The 23,592-nt window shown below is 38.6% G+C and overlaps 1 protein-coding gene across 2 annotated transcripts in view; it reads right to left on the minus strand.

Annotated features, from left to right (window-relative positions):
- Positions 1-427: 427 nt before the first annotated feature.
- Positions 428-23,592, minus strand: part of arhgef10la (Rho guanine nucleotide exchange factor (GEF) 10-like a) — a 115,857-nt gene continuing 92,692 nt past the window's right edge. For both annotated transcript variants that reach the window (XM_062415896.1, XM_062415895.1), the window contains exons 21-26: positions 22,153-22,367; positions 21,116-21,273; positions 17,037-17,179; positions 9,365-9,536; positions 5,162-5,284; positions 428-4,575 (exon numbers count right to left, since the gene is read on the minus strand). In XM_062415896.1, the coding sequence (XP_062271880.1) occupies positions 4,025-4,575; positions 5,162-5,284; positions 9,365-9,536; positions 17,037-17,179; positions 21,116-21,273; positions 22,153-22,367 (1,362 nt within the window). In that variant the 3' untranslated portion in view covers positions 428-4,024. The remainder of the gene's footprint in view (positions 4,576-5,161; positions 5,285-9,364; positions 9,537-17,036; positions 17,180-21,115; positions 21,274-22,152; positions 22,368-23,592) is intronic.

The raw sequence follows: 23,592 nt of genomic DNA on the forward strand, positions 1-23,592 counted from the left end.
TGCCTTTGTACTTGGACAAAATGGTTAATCAATGTGTTTTTTAAACTCTCGAGAAAGCAACAAGAAATAAATAAACTGGACTGTGTGTACTTTATTGTGATGTCCACAGTTCAGACATTACATTAGATTTTTCTCCCTATTTTTACTCTGTACTTTTTAAACACTGACTTCCAGCAGATGTAAAGGAAAGCTCATTGTAATTTGAATAACCAAAAACCAAAAAAAGTGAGAAGATAATCTAAATGATACATCAAAAACAGGATTTTGTGGGGCTGAGTCATATTGAAATAGGTGAAGTGTAAAATCATTAGCATATTTTTGCTCCAGATATACTTTAATATATTCAATCCTGAACTACTGTATCTTTCACATCAACTGTGTTCTTAATCATTCTAAACCAGTCATATAAAAAAGATCACACTCAAACTCATGTTCAAAGATATTTTAATTTAGCATAAGCTTGTTAGACAATGTTTAGACATTTAACATTAAAGTACTGTACCAAAAGACACAAGCGCTGTGTTTCCATATACCTTCAATGGCATAAGTATAATACTTTATCAATGCTTAAAGGATAACTATTGCCAAGTTAAAGGAACAGTTAGACATTTTAGGAAATATACTTTTTATATGCTTTCTTGCTTAGAGTTAGATATAAAGATTGATATTACTCTCATGTATGTATGTTATATACGAAACTACAACTCGGTCAACTTAGCTTAATACAAAGACTGGAAACAGCAGGCATAGGTAACAAAATCCAACTACCAGAACCTCTAAAGCTTAATAATTAAAATGTTTTATATAATTAGTTTAATCCAAACAAAAAACAACCTGTAAAAATGACACACTGTGACTTTACGAGGCCTTTTTTCCTCGGGTCACAGCTGGTTTCCCAAAAATTGCTTCCAGTGAATAAATAGTCACGGACATAACCCTCCATTAAACCACAACTTGATATTTTTACACTTTGCTGTTATAAAGGATTAAACAAACAAGGTATAATGCAGTAGGAACGTGTTTTCTCTCATTTTCAAGTCCTTGTGCTTTCTGCAGCGAGGTGTTACCTGTGTGAGCTTCTAAGCAAGTCCATCAAAATTAAAACATGTAACACAACTATTCTTTAGTACAAGTACACAGATAATTTGCCTCAAATATCTTGATGAAGGCAAGATAACACAACTCAGAGAAGAGTTGTGCAACATTTAATTTTGATTTAACATCATATTTAACAGATAAACACAAGAGTACTTTCAATCTTTATGTATATCTTGGCAAGAAAACAAATGAGCAAATTTCTCAAAATGTCTTAATTTTTTCAGAGCTGTTCTTTTAATTGCTAAGATCTGGAAACACGTTGAAATTTCTACAATGAAGTCTTACAATGAAACATGAGCCCTCAGACAGTGTGCAAGTGTAAACAAGCCTACTCTTCAATTATCAATCACTTTATGTGGTTGCGAAAAAGTACAATAGCGTTTCAGCATGGAAGATGGTCTGTTAACAGTAATAGATGTTTACAACAGACAGTTTGGGTAATAATTTACCGTCTGCTTGTTTCTGGCTAATCCAGGAGTTTGTTTAAAACCTGTATGATAATCTGACTGCTTATCAGTCTTTTCTAATTTTTAGCAACTGTGCTACATCTCAGCGATTAACTTTGTGAGTACGTTATCATAACAGATAGAAACAAGGACCGAACCTGGAAAAAGAAAATCCAATTTGTAATAAACTGATATTATCCTTTAACACCACAGGAATTATTGCTTAAAATTGTTTCACTTTCATCTAAAACATCAACACTGTTACAGAGTCCTCTTTACAAAAAGGGATATTGGTTTAATTACAGTAGTACAGTAGCAGTTCTAATTAGTAGTACAGTACGACCAGTCATGAGTATTAATATTCTGCACATGGATAATACTTAGTACACATGTAGTGTAAGCAAATGAAATGTGTGAGTGTCCATCAAAGGTCAAGATACTTTTGAGATTAAATCTCAGCTGTTGGCGGATACGCTTGAGGAACAGTTCAACAATGCAAATTCTATGGTGGCTTCTGTGAATGAGTCATGTATATTTCATTAGGTTTCTCAAGCAGGGATACAAGCTCATCCTGTTATTCAGACTGAACATCTATGACCATGAGGGTGTTGTTGCTCCAGCAGCAATGAATCTCACATGAATTAGAGTATACATTTATGACCTGACACTGAGATTTACATTTAGATGATAGCATCCAAGGATAGTTTACATCATCTTTTTTTTCTTTTTTGAATGATCCTGGCAGACAGCAGGATGTTTAAATGCTCTGAATCAAAGTGGTAAGGAGGAGAAGAAAAGGGAAAATAAACCTCAATGTGCGTCAGGGAAATACAAAACATGAACTTTATGCTTCATCTGTGATGAAGGGATAAGGCGAGAATCCATGTGTGGTGGAAAGGCTAAGTAGAGACAGAGGTGGAGAACAATGATATACAATAACCTTCACTATTGCTCAGTTTATTGAAAATCCTCAAAGCCATGTTCATAGTCGGATGGCTTCCATCTACATGATTACCAACAAAAATGGAGATGTGAGATTTTCATCTAACAGTGATGACAACTTGTTTATCTGAATCCTCATATCTTCATCATAAAATATTAATGTCTGCATTAAACTCCAAGTGTTTACCAAAAATACTATCATGACAGAGGGAAAACAAGTGTTTATGGACAAGGTTTAAATGACTCAGTGGCCTTGCTAATGTCACAAATAATATACATCAGTGTACAGTGTGTTAACTGTAATGGGGGCTCATCTTAATCAACTCAGATGCTATTGAAAATGAATGTGCATGTAAATATGCTCATCTCTCTTAGGTAGGTTCTCTCTGTTGAGACATAGCCAACAGCAGTTTGGATGGCTGCAGCATTTATTACATCATCTGTGTATAGAGTTTAGCTTTTAACTGGAGCTTCCAGCTAATGTGAGTTGTGTATTAAGAAGGCGGTGCACACATTTGTTTTATGCTGATGATAGATGACAGTGAATAATGAAAGATATCTGTCATTTACATAATTTGGACAAGATAATACTTTAAAATGTGATACCAAGAAGATTCTTTTCCTCAAATTAAACGGTAATAATTACAGGATTTCTACAGTGCAAATATAGATTCTGCTATATAAAGCAATGACTTCCTCTCTCCCAACTTTTGATTTTGCAAACAGCAAAAAAATCCCAGTTTGTTTGGATGATTTTACGGTCAGTCTGTATTAACATGGCCCTCCTCAACAAATCCATGGTAAGCTCTTGGAAGCAAGTCATTTTTTTGTTACCGAATTTTTTTGCGAAAGCTGCAGCAAAACCATAAAAATGAAGTTCTTTCTTTTTTTTTTTAAGAGAGCCCAGATTCAATTTTGAGACACAATAGAAGGTATCTTACATTCACATTGTATGGGATGAGAGACTGGCTGGCAAAGCTAATAAAGTGATGCTAATGTGCTTTGTGATGCGGTGGTAGTCCCCAGTTTTCAGCTCTTAACAGATGGGATCTCTCTCGCAGGATCAGATAAAAGATGTCCATCTCTAACTCTGCAGAGCATGGCGGATTCAACAAAGGCTGCCTCTCAAAGGCATGCTGTCCATGGGTGCTCACACAGAAGTCCTTCACATAAAATAAATGTGGCACAGCACACACAGCAATGATGAGGTTCAATTGAGGCATATTAATCTTAACTAAGGCAGGAAGAGGAACCAGATCAAAATAACCACAAGGAACTAATCTGTGGCGGCCTCTGCCACTGCTGGGAAGATGATGACGTACAATACTTAACATTCAAATGTTCTATCGGCTGACAGTACCTCTGGTGAAGAGCATATAGCTTCCTTATTCCACATGCTATATCATAAGATGTCAAGTTCTGTAATAGTGGCAACACCCTCTCAACACATATTCAAATCCCTTGAATTTATGGAACAGGTGACTCAAGGCTAAGCTGGGATCTATAAATAAGCTTCACCTTGCCATATATTTTCCATATCACACTGTCAGTGGGAGCTGCCATACCATTAGAATATTCTCTAAAGCCTCCCCACTTGTCCTAGTACCTGCTGGTGCACCTTCTTTCAGTCTACGGAAGCCTTTGCCTCCAGAGATAACAGCTGCAGAAATCACCCTGTCTCTGCGTCCCCCGTCCCTCTCACAAGGACGCCCCCGAACCCACATTTCTGGGTCATCACTGAGCTCATATATAGATCCATCTTCCACACTGTGTTCCAAAGACTCCAGGGAGGAGTCTGACGCCTCATCGCCCATTGCCGTTAAAGGCCGCCCAGGCAGCCCTGATGTGGAGCGCAGCTTGTACTGCAGCAGAACACCACGTGCTTTGCCTCTCGCCTCTCCCTGGTAGGAACTGGACTGTTGCAGGGATTCCTGAGAGGAGGTGTCGCTGCGGTCCTCGCCTCCACAGGCAGAGTCTGGTCCATCCCCGATGGAATCCCTCTTTAGAAGTTCTGGAGAGAGGGTGCTTGTGGTGGCCACCAGGAAGTCCACAGACCCACAGTGGGCATTTAGAGAGACCATTCCCTTTCCTGTAGGCAGCAGGCAACAAAAATATTCAAATGTAGAGAGACTACAAATACTACACATCTACAGGACAAGTATAACAGTATCAGTGACATCAGTTAATGGAAATGATCATGCAAGTCACAGTTTGAATTGTGTGCACTGACAAGACTTGAATCATTTGTTATCAACACTGTCACTGTCACTGTAATTATTTATGATAATTCTACTGCTGTAACTGTAATGATAGTAGCTACATGCTGTGGTGTGTTTACACATTACGCAATAAAGTAGTCTGGAATAAAATGGTCATGAAGTGAGGTTTGTGCAAGTGGGAAACTAACGACCTCATTCACTTGGCATAATAAACAAACCAGTGCCAGGCAGTTTTTAAATTACCCCTGCAAGAATGTATACAGTATGATTTGTGTGTCGGCTGCACTGTAATATTTGCACTGATTCCCACAGCCCCAAGAAAAATGTGAAGTGTGACCTCAATAATGGGCAGTGCAGAGTAATTTTCTATCGTGAAAAAAAAAAAACTCTTCATTTTTCTTTTGACCTCTCAAGAGCCTGTTCAATCACATTCAGCCACCTCCCTCTGATCCATACCTGTTATTTTGGGGATGCCCTCCAGTTTGGGGACTGGAAGAGTGATAATTAAGCCTTGGGCAGTACCAACCCATAGCAGCCCCTGGCAAATTAGGAGACTTGTGACCCGTATGTTCTTTTGACCTGCAATATAGAAAACATTGAGAGAAAATTGAATTCAGTTTTTTTTGCCACCTTTTGTTATAGAATGGCACATGCTACAGCTCTAAATTACAACACATGATGGTGCCTTTTGGAAGAATAATATACAGTATATTTCCCGGATGACAACTTTGATAGACTGGAAGGTTTATATTTCATAGAGTGAATTATGAACTTCTATTGATTGTGTTATTACCTGAAGTTCTTCCAAATTGTGTGTTTGGCAATAACACAACATGATAGCATAAAAAAGTAAAAAAATACTTTTATTGTTGGTTATCAGTGTTAGCTTTGGTTAGGGTTTAAGCTCTGTGATCAATCTGTATTTGACAAGCCTAACACATGCACAGCACAGCCACCTGGGGGTCTGTGTTACATAAGATTATGAAAAATTGGATTTGTCTACTTGCTACCGACCCAGTTGAAAGGAAAACTCATAAAAGCACAAAGTTGGAAACAAGACTTTGTGAACTTGGTATTACACATTTCTGTTTCAGATTTCAGTGGTTTTGAAATATTTAGCTTCAAAGTTCAAAACAGATATGTAGGGAAGTTCTCTTTTATTGCTAAAATGACAGACAATCCTAAGGTACTTCAAATGCAGACATTACGGTCCTTTCAAATGGCGGGTAAGGCCCTGATGCCCATGGTGCACTCACACAGGAGCATTAAATCTGACCTTTTCTCAGGCCTTGGTGGATGTGAACTGTCAGAGCTTAAGTGACATTTTCCTGATCCTTTAGGTTCTTTTGCTGCAGGTATTACAGCTAAACCCTCAATTGCTAGAGTTGAGTGCCCTTCGCAAACACTAAACAAACCTAACTTCAACACTAAAAACAGGTCTGATCATAACAGACAATTAGGAGTGTGCACAGCTTTAAATAGTTTAGACAGAATATTACAATACAAGGAACGATTTTTCCACTTTTAAATGAAGTTTAATGTTTAGTCTTGTAAAATATGACAGATATCAATCACACGCATATTATTCAGACTTTGAATGGACATAAAGTAAAATTAGTAGCTATTATTTAGCTATTAGCTATTTAAAGATTTCTGATACTCACACCTAGAAAACAGTTCAGTAGCCTCGGTAACATACTCTGATAGCAAGCGACTTTATCATTGAAAAAAAAAAAAATAGATCTTTGGATCTGAACTCACAAAGCAAATTTTAGAATACCTAGTGTTTTAGGTTAACCCACTGATAGGAATAATAGATTAATAGTGTTGTATGTACTTGTACTGTATGGTTGTTACAGATAATCAAATTCAATCAGATATAACGAGTTGGTATTAGTTTTTCTTGCAGTTCTCTGTTAAAGTGACAGATGAAGAAATCCAGGGAGAATCTCTTCCACCTAATGAAGTGTCTTGATAATCCTTGAGGATTATGTCGTGACTTTCTTTGGATACAGTTAGCTATTTTCTTTTCTTTCTTTGTGACAGAATCTGATGCAAGAGTCCACATACATTTTCTGATGTGAAGTTTTCCATTGCAGAAATGTTTTTGTAGCACTGCATTACTGTCGGAGAAAGGATAATTGCACACTCTTATTATACATGCACATCCTTTGTTTCCAGTTAACAAAGGGGTGAAAAACATTGTTTGTTGCGGGTTTATTTTCGCATTCCTTCTGTGGTCCCTCAGCTCTTGGCTCCCATTGTGGCCTAGTTATCTATAGAACCATTTATCATAATATCCATGGCAACCATAATTGAATTACACCAGCACTCATGTGATCACAACTAAGAGAATGCTCATTTACATGTGTAGCTGTATTTACATGTTTGTTCTGTATCATGCTCAGATTATTATGATTTGCATTATGAGTGGCTCAACAGTGTCATTAATTAATTCATTTCACTACGCAGAGATGAATCCACCCTAGAAGGAAGCTGATACTGTGGAGGTAGAGCAGAGGAGCGCATTCAACAAACAGAGAGCAGAACCCTTTAGGGGGAGACCTTGGAGGGTCACAGCAACGAGTTAGATGCTGGCAAAAAGGCCTTTATCTCCAAACTGTCTGCCACCTGCTCATATTGCCTCAGAGACTATTTGTACTTTGGTTAGAGTGCTTAAGTGAGAGAGTGATGCTCATGAACACCCACTCTTGGGTTACCATGAAATCTGAAGTTAAGTCTGAAGATGTGGGTGTCGGGCATTGTCTATAAGAACAGCGATAAAGACGGATACTGACAAAGGCACTTGAGATTAAGGAGGTATAGCTTAACCTCGAGCAATCTTGCACCTCCAATTTTTGCAGCAATGCACACACTCCTCAGTGTGTCATGGGTTTATCGTGGGAGCCGGTATTTGCCTTAAAAAATAAGATGTCTCCCAAGATAAATGTTTTCTGTGTGATATGTCACTGAGGACTTTATTTTGGAATATTATTTTTTCACCCTAAGGATAGAACTATTAAAGGCATTAGTAGAGAAGAGATCAGCAGTTTCCTCTGCCTCAGAAACTTCTCTGTTGTTTACTGCAAATGGAATTCCCTGTTGAGTATAAATCACATTAAGGGGAGAGGATTATGGGGTATATCATTACTGCATGTCCCAGCATAATTCAAGGAGAAACCTAGGGAAACAAAGGTCCATTGATAGCGAGAAACTATCAGTATTTCACGAGCAGTATCTATGGTTGTAGAGTGTCGGGGGATCCTCTTTTCTCTTGTGAGCTCCAAATATCACAATTTAAGTCAAAGATCCTCTTCCTTTCTGGACCCTGAAGACATGAGCCTAGCCACTTTTTTTCCCTTTTCACCCCTGTAACTTCCCCAAGGGCCAAGCCTTAAGGCTGCCACCTTCCCTCAAATCTGCTGCATATTTCAAGCAGAAGCACTGGCGCTGGGTGAAAATGACCTCTGGGTCACCGGTTTTCTCCAGATACCATGGCCATGGCGTTCTCCTTAAATTCTCCTCTTGAACAAAAGGGGGAAAAAAAGGAACTTTGATCTAAAAGAGAAAAGTTTGGTGCCTGAAACACATGCCTGTTTTTATATTTTATTCTTCACTCACAAGAGAAAACCTGTGTTTTTTCTGGTGAGGTGGAGTGCTACCACAGCTTTGAGTATTGCTCTAAATACATCAATCACAGTCTGGTGTGACTCAATGAAAAGGACAACATTTTCTAAATCCAGATGCATTTATACCACTCCCTGAAGCTCAAAATGATTTTCACATGTACTGAATGAGCTGATGGCCCACGTGCAGCAGCCTGAACTTGTTGGAAGCGAGCTCACACTGTGTCTTGTGTATCACCATTAGATAGTTCAAGGTATGCTTCACAGCTATCTAATTTGTTTACCATGGTTATTCCCTCCAAAGAAGGCAAAAACACCCACACTCGCTGATAAATATTTCATCCGTCACGAAGGAAGGCACACAGGAAGTAATGGGCTATCTGTGGCATCCTAAACGGACTGCAGTGAAAAGTAAAAGGGGGGGAAGGGGATTTTAAAGCAGAGCGGATGAGATGAAATGGGGAGTGAGAGGGAGAAAGTGGGACAAATATAAAGCAACATATTAACTTAAAAGGGGAAGAAAACAGAGAGGTAAATGCAGAGAAAAAGAAGTAAAATGGGCATGATACTACAGAAGCATGGACGTGTAATGAACGACAAGTGTTTCCATGGGAACCCTTAATATGGAAATCGTTAAGGTTGCCATTTAACTGCCTCTCAATGACTTTATTTCTCTTTTATTAATCCCTTTCTATCACCCCATGGCTCTATTATGACTTTGTTAAGGCTTCAGATGGATACTTATTCAGGTCAGTCCCAGAAGTGCAGGACCCAAGGAGCAAGTTGGACAAGACAAGAATATCATTCTGGAGAGGAGAACGTCATCAGTGTTTGATGAGGCCCTTTTGAATATAATAGAGAAAAAACTGACCACAACAAATGAAATGAAACTTTGTTGAACAACAATAAACTGCCATTAAGAAAAACAGTGACGCAGTATGAGTTGTTATGTGTTTCAGTGGGCAGACTGCACTACGGGACAAGGGTTTATCTCTATATATGGAGGTCAAGATCAAGTGTGATGTGTGCATACCAGTGTTCAGCAGTGTTGAGCGTGTGGAGATGTTGATTTCCTGCAGAAGTTCCAGTGTTTCAGTATGAAAGAGACGAATGGAGGAACCCTCGGAGAACGCCATCCAAACCCCTCCACCGGCACGTGCCATGTGTGCGACGCTGACCATTGGGTCTGGATGAACTTCAAACTTCTGTAATAGGAACAATAATACTTTTATTAGATAGAGGCAACAGAGGAAAAAAGCAATCATCCACATCATCAACAAATAAATTATGTTCATGATAAAAAACAAAACATTTCCAAAGCTGAAAGGTTAGCTCTCTCTGGGATTTTATGCTGGGATATTATTGATATCATGTTAAGGGGACATGGTAACAGTGTTTTTTATTCTAGCCTAGCTTTCTGCTAGGAGTTTAGCGACATCAAAACTGTTTAACCCTTCTTATTTGTAGTTTATTTCTTTCCAAACTATAGCATCCACAACCAAAAGGAATATGCTAAATTGCACAGTTGTGTCTGTTTTATTTATTTATTTTGTGTTTTGTAATACCAGGAGGTGTTTTATGTCATGTATGTTTTTATTGTCTTCTTTTGCACTGTGTGGGCTGAGCACCCATAATTTCGTTGTACCCTGTACAATGACAATAACGTCTATTCTATTCTATTCTATTCTATTCTATTCTATTCTATTCTATTCTATTCTATTCTATTCTATTCTATATGAGCAGAATACAGAACACAAAAAGGAAAGACAACTTTATTTGTATAGTGCATTTCAACAACGCAATACATGAGCTTTACATAAAACATAAAATACATGAAGACAGTATGTAAAAACAAGGAAAGGCAACATAAAAAGACCTTTGAATACAAATAAGGGTTACATTAGAAATTAAAACAAGCTAAAATAGAATAAGACAGATAAAACTGGAATGAAAGTGACAGTGCAGTGTGAGATAATAATCAAAAGCTTCAAATTTGATTTAATAAAAGGCAGTGGCAAACAGAAAATTCTTCATCCTTGATTTAAAAGACAAGAGAGTCACAGCGGACCTGCTGTTTTCAGGGAGTTTCCTGGGATTTCCAGATATGTGGTGGATTCTCTGTTTAGTTTTAACAGAAAGCAGACCTGCCCCAGATGATCTGACAGGTCTAGATAGTTCATAGTGTAGCAGCAGAAATGTATTTTGGCCATTAAACCATTCAGTGTTTTATAAACCAAAAATAGTATTAGAAAATCAATTCGCTGACAGACAGGAAGCCAGTGAAAAGATGTGAGAACTGAAGTGATGTAATCCATTTTCTTAGTCTTAGTGAGGACTCGAGCAGCAGTGTACTGAATCAGATCGATTTTCAGGGAGACCTGTAAAGACACCGTTACAGTAGCCATGTCTACTGAAAATAAGTTTTTCCAAATCCTGCTGAGACACAAGTCCTTTAATCCTTGATATATTCTTCAGGTGTTAGTGGGCTGACTTTGTAATTGTCTTAATTGGCTGTTGAAACTCAGGTGTAAGTCCATGACTACACGATTTCTGGCTTTGTTTGACATTTTTAACATTATCAACTGGAGCTGGGCATTGGCTTTTATTTTTTCTTCCTGGATTTCAAAAACAATTACTTCAGTTTTATCTTTGTTTAAGTGAAGAAAATTCTGGCATGATTATTTGTTCAATTCACTTATTCAGTGCTTGTATTGGACCATAGTCCCCTGGTGATGTGGTAGTGGATTTGAGTGTTGTCTGCATAATTATGGTAACACATGTTGTTGTTTTCCGTAATCTGAGCAAGTGGGAGCATGTACAGAAGAGGCCCACGGATGGATCCCTGGGGAGCTCCGCATGTCACTTTTGTTTGCTTAGATGTGTAATTACTGATAGACAAAAGTAGTTCCTGTCCTTTAAGTAGTATTCAAACCACTTTAGTACTGCATCAGAAAAAATAGAAGGTGAGGTAGTAATAGGAAAGTTATTGCTTTAACTTTATATATATACAAATCAGTGCAACAGAGGAAATTCACGACTGTGACTTTTCAGCATAGGACACACTTTGACAATACAACTTTTTTATTGGTATTCTATCTGTTGTGACAATCAATTCAAAGTATATTTACTGCAGTGTTCATCTATATCAAAACATTGCCAGAAACCTGCCATGACTGTATCAAGACAAGATGAGGTCAGTAGAGGCCACATGAGTCTTTTAAACAGTGTTTGCGCCACACTCGCTTTTCTATAAATAAAGTCTAACTGTGTCTCCTAATTTTGTAATTTACAGAGCCCCTGACGCACAGGGCATGTTTTTGCATCATCCCCCCTGGTTTCTATCTTTTTAAGAGCACAATGGGAAAAGAGAGTTTCAGGCACACAGTCTTAATGAGTAGCTTGAAATAAATGCAATGAGCCTTATCATGGCAACACATACCGCCCCTGCGGTCCAAGGCGTGACAAGGGTTGGTTTGGGCATCATCTTGAAACTCCTATCACTGTCAATGCATGAGTTGCATGAGGCTAGGCAATTAGTCAGTGAGAGCAAGTGAGTGAAGATGAGAACGCACCCCTCCCCCCTCCCCCCTCCCCCTCAACCCAAGTACACCGGCGGACAGGGATTACCACCTGTTTGTGTGCCCTTGCCAGTGGGTCCTCCTTTGTTTGAAATTAGGGAAAAGGAAAGAAGCCTTTGATGTGTTTTCTCTTTTAATTGACTCCTCAGCAGTGTGTGCTGCTCCGCCCGGGAGTGTGTACACTGCATCTCTTCGTTTTTCAAGTGCAGCCATCAAAAAATTAGATATCCTTAATGAAATGGCACATTTCACCTTCAAAAACCCATTGCAATTCAAATGAGTTGACAAGTTTGTAAAGAAAAACACACGGTCCTGCTATACTGTATATGATGCATAATTATCACATTAATCATTATCAAGTGTGGTGGCTCTAAAAGTAACTTTCAACTAATCACTGGCTGACATCCTGTAATTGTTATATGCCATCTTGACTACCATATGTTAGAAACCACCTGGAAGGCATTCTGTGATAGAAGATGTATACAATACTGTCATCTCAATGGGCTGGGATACACAAGATAAACTAAAGTACATACACATTTTTATAAATAATGTATTCATAACTTGTAAGAAAACAATGCTTTCACATGATATCAATTAACATTTAAGCCAATACAACAAAATAAACATATCCAAATATTTTACCATCAACCTAGACACCAAACGTGTTACACGGCCATTGCACTGTGTCAAATACAAGATAAATAAGTGCAAGCCATAACTGTTGCCCCCAGCCAACAACCTGAACCTAGTATTAGTCTGGTGAATCCAGCATTGCTTACAGAGATGAGGTGGTCAGTGAAGCTTGACAGCAGTAATGTGCCCTCTACACTCAACTCGGCAGTGTCACACTAACAGCAACATCCATCCTATAAACCTTCACCAGCAGCTGGAATAACAGCAGAGATAAAGCCACAAACACTACAGCTGGTCTGAACAGCTCATTAGTCCTTCATTACACCAGGTGACAAGGTGCCTGTGTCCTTTGCTGAGCCCTAAGTCCACATCTCCACTGTTAGCTATGGAGAGGCAGTCAAGTGGACATGTGAGTGATAGGAGTAAGCAGATAGAAAAAGACATAGTAATGGGAAGAGGAAGGAACAAGGCCTGCCAGTCAGTATTGATCAAAGGCTGTATGTCCATGCATGTCCTACTTTGTTAAGGTTTGGCTACATTGGGGAGCAGAGAGGGTGTCTCAGACCTCTACAGAGCGTTGAAGTTTGTGAAGCTCTGTAATAATGTAGAGATCTGCTTTTAAAACCACAAAAAAGCTGATGGCAGAGTGTTTGCAATCATGTGCTGCAGAAACAAATGCTGGCATGTGTGAACAAATGGCATTTGTGTAAAAATCAAACAAACAAAGCACTGCATTATCTCCACATTCAAATCAGCCCCTACTGTGTGACTATCTACAAAATAAAACATTTGATTGGTTGAGTTTTTCCTCATTTTCTCTCCAATTACGTTGTTTCAAATTCCCATTGTGTGTTTATAATTCCTGCTGCTACCAAGCCCTTTTAGTTGGCCTGATGGGAATGAAAATATGGTTTATCATTGTGTACTTTTTCTGATTAGCCCAGATTGTTTTGAAATATTGTTTATATTTCAATTATATATCGGCATGTTGTAGTTGTCATTGCAAGTATGTCAGCATGCTGATATAAGCATTATCTTAAAGGATAGTGTATCCTTACAGACCAACTATTCAGTCATTTCATTCATAAGGGGGGGCGGGGGGGGGGGGGGGGGGGGGGGGGGTACACCCTGGATAGGTCACCGGTCACCAGTCCATCACAGGGCTAACATATAGAGACAGACAACCATGCTTTCACGCTCACATTCACACATATGGGCAATGTCAGTTAACCTAAGCTGCATGTTTTTGGTCTGTGGCACGAAGCCGCAGCACCCGGAGAGGAGAACATGCAAACTCCACACAGAAGGGCCCCAGCTGGCCGGCGGGTTCTAATTCAGAACCCTGTTGCTGTGAGGCGACAGTGCTAACCACTACACCATCCTGCCGCCCACAAATCAACTAGTGTGTCTGAAAACCCTGAAGTCAAAAACTGTCAAATGTATCATTTTAAGGCTTTGTGTGCTTGTAACACGACATCTGCATCTTAAGACAAATGAAACATCATCTAAATCCTCACATTCTTTGCAGCACATTTGTCTCTTAGCTCGCAGCCATTGTATTGTTGAGGTTTTTCAGCACTATATTTTCTTGTATCCCCACTGGGGTGGAGTGTACATAATCAAATCGTACAAAGCTAAAGAGTACACAGAAATGTTTAAGTAGTGAGGATCCCTTGGGTTCCTGTTGCAGGTGAGTTCAACACGGTTGAAAGTATACAACCATGTTTATTTCAAACAGACTGTAAAAGGTTTTATTTGAATAACACTGTGTCATCAAGGTATTGACTGTGAAGATTTTAAAACTGACTTGTGTAAAGCAGCAGGGTGCAGGAATAAGAGGCGTCCAGCAAAGTCATGGATAAATGATTCAAAAGTACAGAGAATCTGACAAAGCGGCGAACGTCCACAAGGAAAAACAATGTATAAAAAAAATGAAGTGAATATGAATCCATGACCCTCTAGCCCTTTTCCAAGTCATAGAGCTTGGTACGGGTGCCAAGTTCTGCTTCTCCAGATTATGGATATGCACCACAGCCCATGTGAAGCAAGCCCTCATGAGCTCACATTAGCGAGGAAGACAAGGTTAGCAAAGAGGTAACCATAGCTGACCTGTTAAGCTCTGTGGGAGATACAGTGAACCAGAACTGTGCTTCAACTGCGTGGCCACTCAGCTGATTAAGCCTGTGCCCCTGGAGGACTGGGCTAAGGAAAAAAGGTGAAGGAATAAGAGGAGACATCCCTAGTCAGCTCACTACTGATTATAAGGATCTTGAAGCAGACTCAATAAGCAGGTGTCTCTGTATTTGAACGTCCAGATTTGTCAGCTGCTTTTTTTCTGATTTGCTGTAACTTTTAAGAGAAAAGTGTAAAAACAGATTTAATTTGTACTTTAGATAATTCAATAATTATCTTCTTTTATGCTACTTTTATATTTGACACACGGTCATCCAAAACATCTGGGATTCCAAATTGAGTAGGTGGTTGTACATTTTCCCTTTTCCTAATTCTATTTTGTGCTTATAATGTAGCTACTACAAATTGAAAATGGAAAACAAATTTATATGGTGTGGGTAATGAGACACATGCATTTGGTTAATAGTCAGTGTTTTTGTTTGGCTGCTCAAATTTAGCATCATATTTTTTAGTTGTCATCAACCCCTTATTTATCCAGGGAAAGTTTTCTTAGCATACATGCTATGTTTCAACAAAAAGGCTTCTAACCATTCACACAGCTACGCACACTGACATCTGGGAGCCATAATTAAATGGTAATGGTTTGCAGTTCAGCATCTGAATACCATATTAACATTACCCAGAAGAGTGTGTTTTCTGTCATTCATTATTGTCTACCACAGCCGGAGAACTCGCCCCCTTGTACACCTCTAATGGCACACACTACAGATGAACACCTTGGAGAATGACTGCACAAAAATGGAAAGCAAGAGAGAGAAAACACCCAGGTTGATTTTCACGAGATAATGGTGCGCATTCCAGCACCATAACTCAGAGCTCAGAGCGCTACAAGAAAATGAAGCTTATTTGTGTGTGAGAGCTCCAACAACTACAAAGGTTTGATTCGTTGTCCATGCAGCAGCTCCAGGCAGTAAATCTTGATGACATCACAGATTAGAAATGCTGGCTCTCTTAGGCTTTGTGCATAAATCTTTTCAGAAAATGAAAGGAAAGGAAAATTTCCTCAAATGCTGCAAAATAAATAAAAAAAATAAAAAAAACACCTTGTCTGGCAGTTTCACTGATGAATCCATCCATAAAAGTATTCAAACCATGTTTTGGAGAAGACAGAATATTTTTCAAATGGGAAGGTGGGTGGAGTTGACCTTGCAGATAAGAGTAGCAGAAATCTTACATTCAGTATGTGCTTGAAGCTCATTATCAAATTTACTGGGACATTTCTTTCATACAAAAGCCTTTGCTCCCGAATACTTTAAAGATAATGGGCCTTATGCATGAATGTTTTCTTATTTTTCTCTTATATTTGTTTTTGCACAAAGCAACATGAGGAAAATAAGACACTTGTCTGAACTAGTCGTAATTTGCTTCTCTCAGCCTGATGAATGCCACCTGTTCATGAGTTGGTGCGCGTTCATGTGAGCATTAGCATAATCCACGCCCCTAAAACTGGCACAGAAGGCTCCATGTTTTGCTCTGTTTGTGGGTCAGCTTTATTCACAAAAAGTTCCCAGAGTAAGAGTGAAAACACAGCGCATCTTCAAGTACTGCTTTCAGAAATCAGAAGATAAAACACATGACAGTGACAGAAGGAGATCAAGAACAATTAAAGAATGTAAATCAAGCTAACGTCATCACAGCAGCTCTGCACTGTGACAGAAATGAAGAGGGGATGCTTTGACGTGAAGTTAGATGCTAAAAAATGTTTTTTCCAAAGCAAAGCGCTCTGTGATGGGAGGCAGTGAAGGGATGTGACAGTCACAGTGATATTAGAAGAGGATATTATAGTCTACAGTGGGTAATGTTACACTGTCAGCTGCAGCACAACATGATGCTGGACAGAGACCTGCAGAGAGACACAGAGGCAGCTGTCGAAGTGAGAAAAGTTTCCAAGCAACTTCTGCAATGTAGAAGTTTCTGTGCCAAAATATGGCAATCAAAAAGTGTAAAAAACCTTTTTAAATGAATTGGCAGCCAAGATGATGAAAATATGCTAAACAGAATATATATTTTGCATTAAAGTAGTTTTTCTTAAGTAATATATTTTTTTGCATTGTATTTAAACTCAAAATGAATGCAGATTAGGGCATTAGAATTGTGCATCAAACATTTAAAGAAAGGCAGCAAATGAACAGCAAAACATAGTGTCCCATGATTCAATATATGCAGACAAACTTCCATAATGTCCCGCTTAAAGGCCAGCAACAAATTGCTGAGTTTTTGTTCAGGTCAAAGTTTTAAGTTCTGTAGTAACTAGGCACTTAACAACATTAAGTGCCTAGAAATGGTTTAGTAAATTACCTGAGTGTTGAGGCTGGAGATGTCCATGACTGTGACGTAGTTCCCGCAGCTTGCCCACACTGAGTCATCCAGCACCAACAACATCCGTACTGGTTCTGAACCCAGATTTACACATCTGCAGGAATCAGGGTCCCAAAGATCATCTGAAAAACAATTAAGGACAATTACTTAATATGCTAGACAAAACTGCGATCTAAAAACAACTACGATGTGAAGAAACCCTTAATATTATAGATTATCATTACAGCTATAGCTCACAATTATATTAAAAGAGTACTTCACCAATTAAGCCTTGCAACTGCTATTACATTGCCGAATTCACGATAGAAAAATTAAACAAAAAAAAAAAGGAACAAAATAATTTCCTTGTCAAAACATGGTATCCACATACGCCACAGTGCAACAGGACCACCAACAATTTAGTCAGACATTAAACTGTGTTGTGACAGTAAAAGCTAATGCGGCCTCGAGCCGCTAACCTCAATTGGCGATGAAGGTCTGGTAACCTTACTTCTTTCAAACTCCACACCCCCAGATGTTTTTCATTTTCAAAATTGTATTCTTCAGCCCCCATCAGGGGCAAATTATCAGACTCTCTGCAGGTCCCTTTGGATCAACAAAAGGCTTTATGCAACTTTTTTCACATATGCAGCAGTACTCCCCAGACCTGTAAACAGACTTTGTTTAAAAATCAGTGAAGCTCTCCTTTAATTGACTACACATGCTCCACTTCTATTTGAACATTGTCACATTGAGCGAAGCAATTAAATTCAATTCTTCCCACTTGTACCACAGCAAGTTAGCTTGGTGTTTACTTTAAAAAAAATACACTTAGAGCTATTTAACGTTGCTGAGCAATTATTAAAGCATCAATGGAAAGGCTCACAGTGGAGGCTTGTTTCTGTCACTCTAATAACATAAAAAAAAGAAAACAAGTGAGAATATGAACTACAGGGTGACTAAATAAAAAGACTGTGGACTTTCATTTCAATAGAAGATTCCGCACACTGTGCAGCACAATGTTTGCACCATTACCACCAAAGTGATAGTAAGTCTGGTGTACACTTAAGTCCATATTCCAGCCTCTCTCTTTCTCTCTCTCTCTCTTTTTGCTTCATCAGTAAAAATGAAACAGACCTTTTTTCTTCGCTTTCTTTTCTTTTAATCACAGGGCACAAGTTGCAGCTACCACAGAAGCACATTATAAAGTGAATTACATAAGCACTTCCTTTACTATGCGTTAATGAAGCACAATTAGAGTAGGGAGTGCACCCAGCCATTTAATTAACATTTTGCGTTGTTTATTTCTGCCTTTCATTGCAGAATAGCTTTACGGCGCCTTTTGACTCCCACAGGTTAATTGCTTGGCATGTTATAAAGGTCATTTTCCCACCTTTTAAAATTCACTCTTGTAAATGTCCCGCCAGCCCGTTACACTAAGCAAGACCAATGCCAATGCTTTTCCCTCTTTAACATGGGTGGGGGAAAAGGCTTGTCGCAAACAAGACCAAACTACTCTGCCTCGTCTTGCAAAATATTTTCATCGTCATTTGACATGATGTCTGATGTGTGCATATATCGGTGAGGAAAGCTGGAGCACATTATTCACTAAGTAACATTGTTCTGTGTGTATTCATACGGCTTTTGATACAAGTCTCAGCTGTAGCCTTGGCATTTCCTGGCTGCTGCAGACTTGTTTTTAGACAGTAGCATGCTAGTCAAGGGCATAAATCTTTAACAGATGTGCCGAATCCACAAACATTCCCCAGCACCCTCCTGAGCTTTTCTCCTGTCCTTTTTTTTTTTTATATACAAAGCATGAATAGTAATATTTAATCGGCATGCAGCAGCTTGGTGTAATTAATCACTCTTTCTGCTTGAGAGGAGAGAAGAGCACAGGAGGAAGGCAGGCACATTGACATACTGTGGCCAGGTAAGAGGAATCCAGTGATAGAGCTATTGTGCTCCTGCTGGCAGCGAAGACCGCAAACCTCTGCTGAGATGTTGTTAAGCCCCCCACAATGCATGACTAAACATGGCATGCCATCTACCACATGGTGAAGTGTCATTTTCATACAGTCGTCCTGAAAATCACCAGGAATGGGAAGTATAACATAAAGGGAATTGGATTCTAAGGCAGCCTTTTGAGATGTAGTCTAAAATTAATATAACGTTACTAACACGCTCATTCTAAAAATGGGTATACTGAAAAATGTAAGGCAAGTGACACATAACACCAATATTTACACAGTGTGGAAACATTTATATTACAACACAATAGATGTTTTCCTACAGAGCTGTTATAAATATATAATGCAAGAAAACTCATTTGTACTGATTAATTCACTGTAGAAGAAAAATATTTTTGTTGGTTAGCGAGCAAGAATTTAATAGAAACTTTTTATATCTCATTAATAGACAGAAGTGGCCGACATGCAGACATGTATCTACATAAGCAAAAAGCTAATGAAATATCTAATAAGCTTATACCAGTTTCTAACCCATAAACATTTAAAAGTGTAATTTATTGCAACATTATTCCCTTTGCTTTGTCTAGCTGCATTTGCATTACATTGGTTGAACAAACACATACATAAATGCTGGGACTCCACAATGATGACCGGCCTTATTTACTGTATCTAAAATATATTCAAGTTCATATAAATAGCATTTAGGAAATATACTCAATTAAACATATTGATTTGGTCTCATTTTTCATTATGTATTGATAAAATTTCATTAGGTAAAAACCTGATTTACATTATTATACATTATTGTCATTCTAGATGTGTGAATTATTGCCAATTGTTGATAAGATGCATAACTCCTATTTGATGTAAATGTGCATTAGATTTATTAAAATGTTTTGTGAATCTATAACAAGAGTTATCATTCAACTATCTACTGTATATATTACTCTGTTCAGACAGTCAGTATATATACATTTTCAAGATGTTTCAAGGCTTGTTCAATGCATAAAATGCTTACTAATAATTATTTTTTACTTTAAAGAATCAATAAGCTGCAACAGTTTTATTTCCTGTTGACCTCTGAGTAATCATGCAAGAAGGATGTGAGTAGATGCGTAACAGTTTTCACAGAACATATAATTGTTTTTTTGTTGTTTTTTTTTTTCTTTTAATGGACTAATGTGTTTGCTGGTTAATGCGCCAAATTGTCGCCATTATGTGCAAGACGTCCGCTGTTTTCTTTTCTTGCACGGACAAAAGAGGAGACTGCGGTAGGGAGGAGTGTCAGCGGTTGTCGCAGATGTTTTGCCCAGCGCTGAGGATGCTCTGTTATCGATGAGGGTGTGGTTCCAGCTGCTTGTCCCACCGGCCTTGTGGGAGTGATTTCTACAGCAGTAGGAGCTGTTTTAACTCTGTACACAAAGGTTTTTCTGTTCTGTTTATCATGGCTGCCAACTTTAAGCCCACCAATGAACTTTAATGCAACCTTGCTTGAGGAACAAACTGTTTTAGTTTGTTCCTCAAGCAAGGTTGATGCACACTCAGGTTAACACAGACTAAAGATTAAATTATCCAGGTCTTTCTGTTTTGTTTTTCTATTTTAATTTTCATATTGGGTTTAGTTGTATTATAATATGTGAAATTTCTGCATTCAGTTAATACAAGGTCAAAACTGAGATACTGTGATTGTGCTGTTATCTTTTATCATTTAGTGTATAACTGAATTCATTAATTCATATATTGAGTTATTATAAAACCAGGATGTTTCCCCCTTAGCGTCTCATAGAGAGTGAGAGTCATAGTTTACACTATACATGTTTTTATTCAATGAGATCTCTCTGTCACTATTTTACCAATTACTAGAGTTTAAAGGGGTTGAATGCTTAATCGAATACCACATAAAGTGTTCCTCTTATAAGCCTCTGGCGAAAGGGTTACAGTTACTGTATCTATCATCATATTACATAAATGCAAAAAAGGAGTCAATGTTAACTACGAATTCTTACTTTCCAAAAAGACCACACATTGAGGGTGGCAATAGGCACCACTGTGACAGACACTAAACTACAGACATCAGTCTGGAAACAAAGCAACCATGGAAGCCCTTACCACTGTTGTTTCTTCCATAAACCATCATGTTCCCGTTCCGCAGGCCTGCAAACAGGAAGCGAGAGGAGTGCTTCAGGCACAGCACAGGGCAGCCCTCTGGGTTATGAAGGGTCAATAGGCACTGTGCTGCAGTGTCCACACTGCCGTAGACCAGAATGCTGGAAGAACAAAAGCAGCACAAGCCAACATGATAAATGAGTGTCATTTGAAATGACAGAGTGCCTCGTTTTCATGCAGTTTGATTTAACAGTGCACTTTGGAGCAAAGCATTGTGTATGTGCAACCACTCTGTCTTTCTCATGTTCGAAATGCCATCTGAACTTTGCTGCATCTTATTGTCTTCTTCAGAATGACAAATGCACATCGCTGTTTGTTTCTCCTTGTCTGAGAAGAAAATGTTAAGCAGCATTGGAGATGACAGTTTTTCGACTGTGCTAAAATGCTGAAATTGTATTTCATTTTACTGTATGTCTTGTTTCTTTTTCCCCGGACAGACATTTATAATGAAAGGGGATGAGTCAGCAAAAAAATAAACTGCTGAAACATGTCCTCTGATTTAGGTTTTTAAACAAACAACTAAACATTACTGTAAATAAATAAAAATTATAGAATAGTGGTAACATAATGACTGAATCTGAAATTCAAGAGTATTATCTGTCTAGAATAAAAAATCATTCACTGTAACTATGACAGGGGACTAAGATTAAACCTATCCTCAATTACACACAGTACGAACCCAAAGGTTTATTGGATTTAAAAATGAAACTGTGACCTTAGCAGCAGTAACAGTATTGATGCTGTGTTGGGTATCAACTCTGATTTCTTGCTTTGATGAAATAATGACAAGCAAATCTATACTGCTAGAAATCTTAGGGGACCGTAACACCAGATAATGCAGGACATTATTTTACAAATGAAGATCTGAAGGGTACTGAGAGAATAGCATCTGTGCTCTTATCATTTTCAAAATGTTGTCTTATTCTATATCAGCACAAAAGATTGTGTATTTGTTTGTCTCTGTGACAGCAGCATCTCACCGTCCATTGTCTAATCCAACACAAATGTTGGCACCCATCCCTGAGGGGGCCTTCTGAATTCCAGTCTCCACGTCCTCAGTCGGAGAAGGTTCTGGCACATATTCCAGACATCGGACCGCAGAGCCTATTTGCAAGCTCTTCACAGCCCTTGGCATGGGCCTGTTGAGGGAAAATATCTCTATCTGCCCCTGAGAGCCTTCTCCTCCACCAGCCACCTGTAGGAAGAAGAAAACCTCGTTGTAAAAGGTCAAGGCCCCATGTTCAGGCTCACCAATGGACTGAATCGTAATGCCACAGGTAATAAACTATGCTGTTAAAACATTAAAAAAAGACAAAAACAGCAGCACCAGACCAGCCCCTCTTAGATAATGCTTGCAATGTGTGTTTTCTGCCTTCAAATCGTGTAGGCCAGAGGATGTTGTCTCTTTGGTTAAACATTCTCTACCTGTCAGCAATTTAGATTTCAAATAAGTTCAAATCAATTATACTTTCAGACATTGTCGTTTGTAGTGCCCCCCCCCCCCCCCCCCCCCCCCCCCCTTTTTTTTTTTTTTAATATCGCTTAGAATTTTAAACACATTATGTAATGGACTCACAATGTCATCTCTCGAACATCAAACAATTCTTGAAACTCTGCGATCTTTTCATCAGAGAAGAACAGACAGTTGCTTAACACTGAGGCCTTTTTTAGAAATTTACAAGATCAAGTGACTGATCTATTGCCCGACTCAGTTCATAATAACATTAAAATTAAATCATTTTCAATTAATAAAACTGGCATCTGATATTAACATGTCCAATGTCACACTGAACACTTAAAGTACTCAGTGTCCCAAAGAAAGGTGGGAAGCTTCAGTGGCTTCGTTTGTAAAACGTCTCAATCAATGCCTGTAGATGTCTGTCCTTTTTTTGAAAAGAGAACACATTTTGAAAAAACTATCTATCAAACAAAGCAGCTAACCTTAGATATTATCAAAAAAGGTCGACCAATCATAACAAGCTTCCCAAGCTGATCCACACCCACAGGATGTATGTCTACCTCGATAGAGGTTTGATTTCCTATGTACCACATTCATATTGGCCTTTGTGTAAGCCTGTCAATGCCAATGCTGAGAAAATGAAGACTGCAGGAGCCCTCCAACCTGTCTCTAATGCATTTCCAATTAAGGTGCCATTGCTCTCATTCCCAAACAATTAAAGTGTCGCTGTGGGTTTTCATTATTATTTAATTCATTACTCCTGTTTCAGGCCTAGTTGGATGTCCAGAAAAAAATGTCCATCTTGGAAAGAAGCACAGCTGCTTGTTGCTAGACACCGAAGATTTATTCTGTGTATGAATCACATCGTGCAAATGTGACATGAGCTAAATATAGTCTTTAGCTCTTCTCCTCCATGCTCACCCTTATTTGCATGCAATCATTTGTTTGATTTGTATCAGCG

The sequence above is a fragment of the Scomber scombrus genome, chromosome 3 (genome assembly GCF_963691925.1).
Source record: "Scomber scombrus chromosome 3, fScoSco1.1, whole genome shotgun sequence".
NCBI classification, from domain to species: domain Eukaryota; kingdom Metazoa; phylum Chordata; class Actinopteri; order Scombriformes; family Scombridae; genus Scomber; species Scomber scombrus.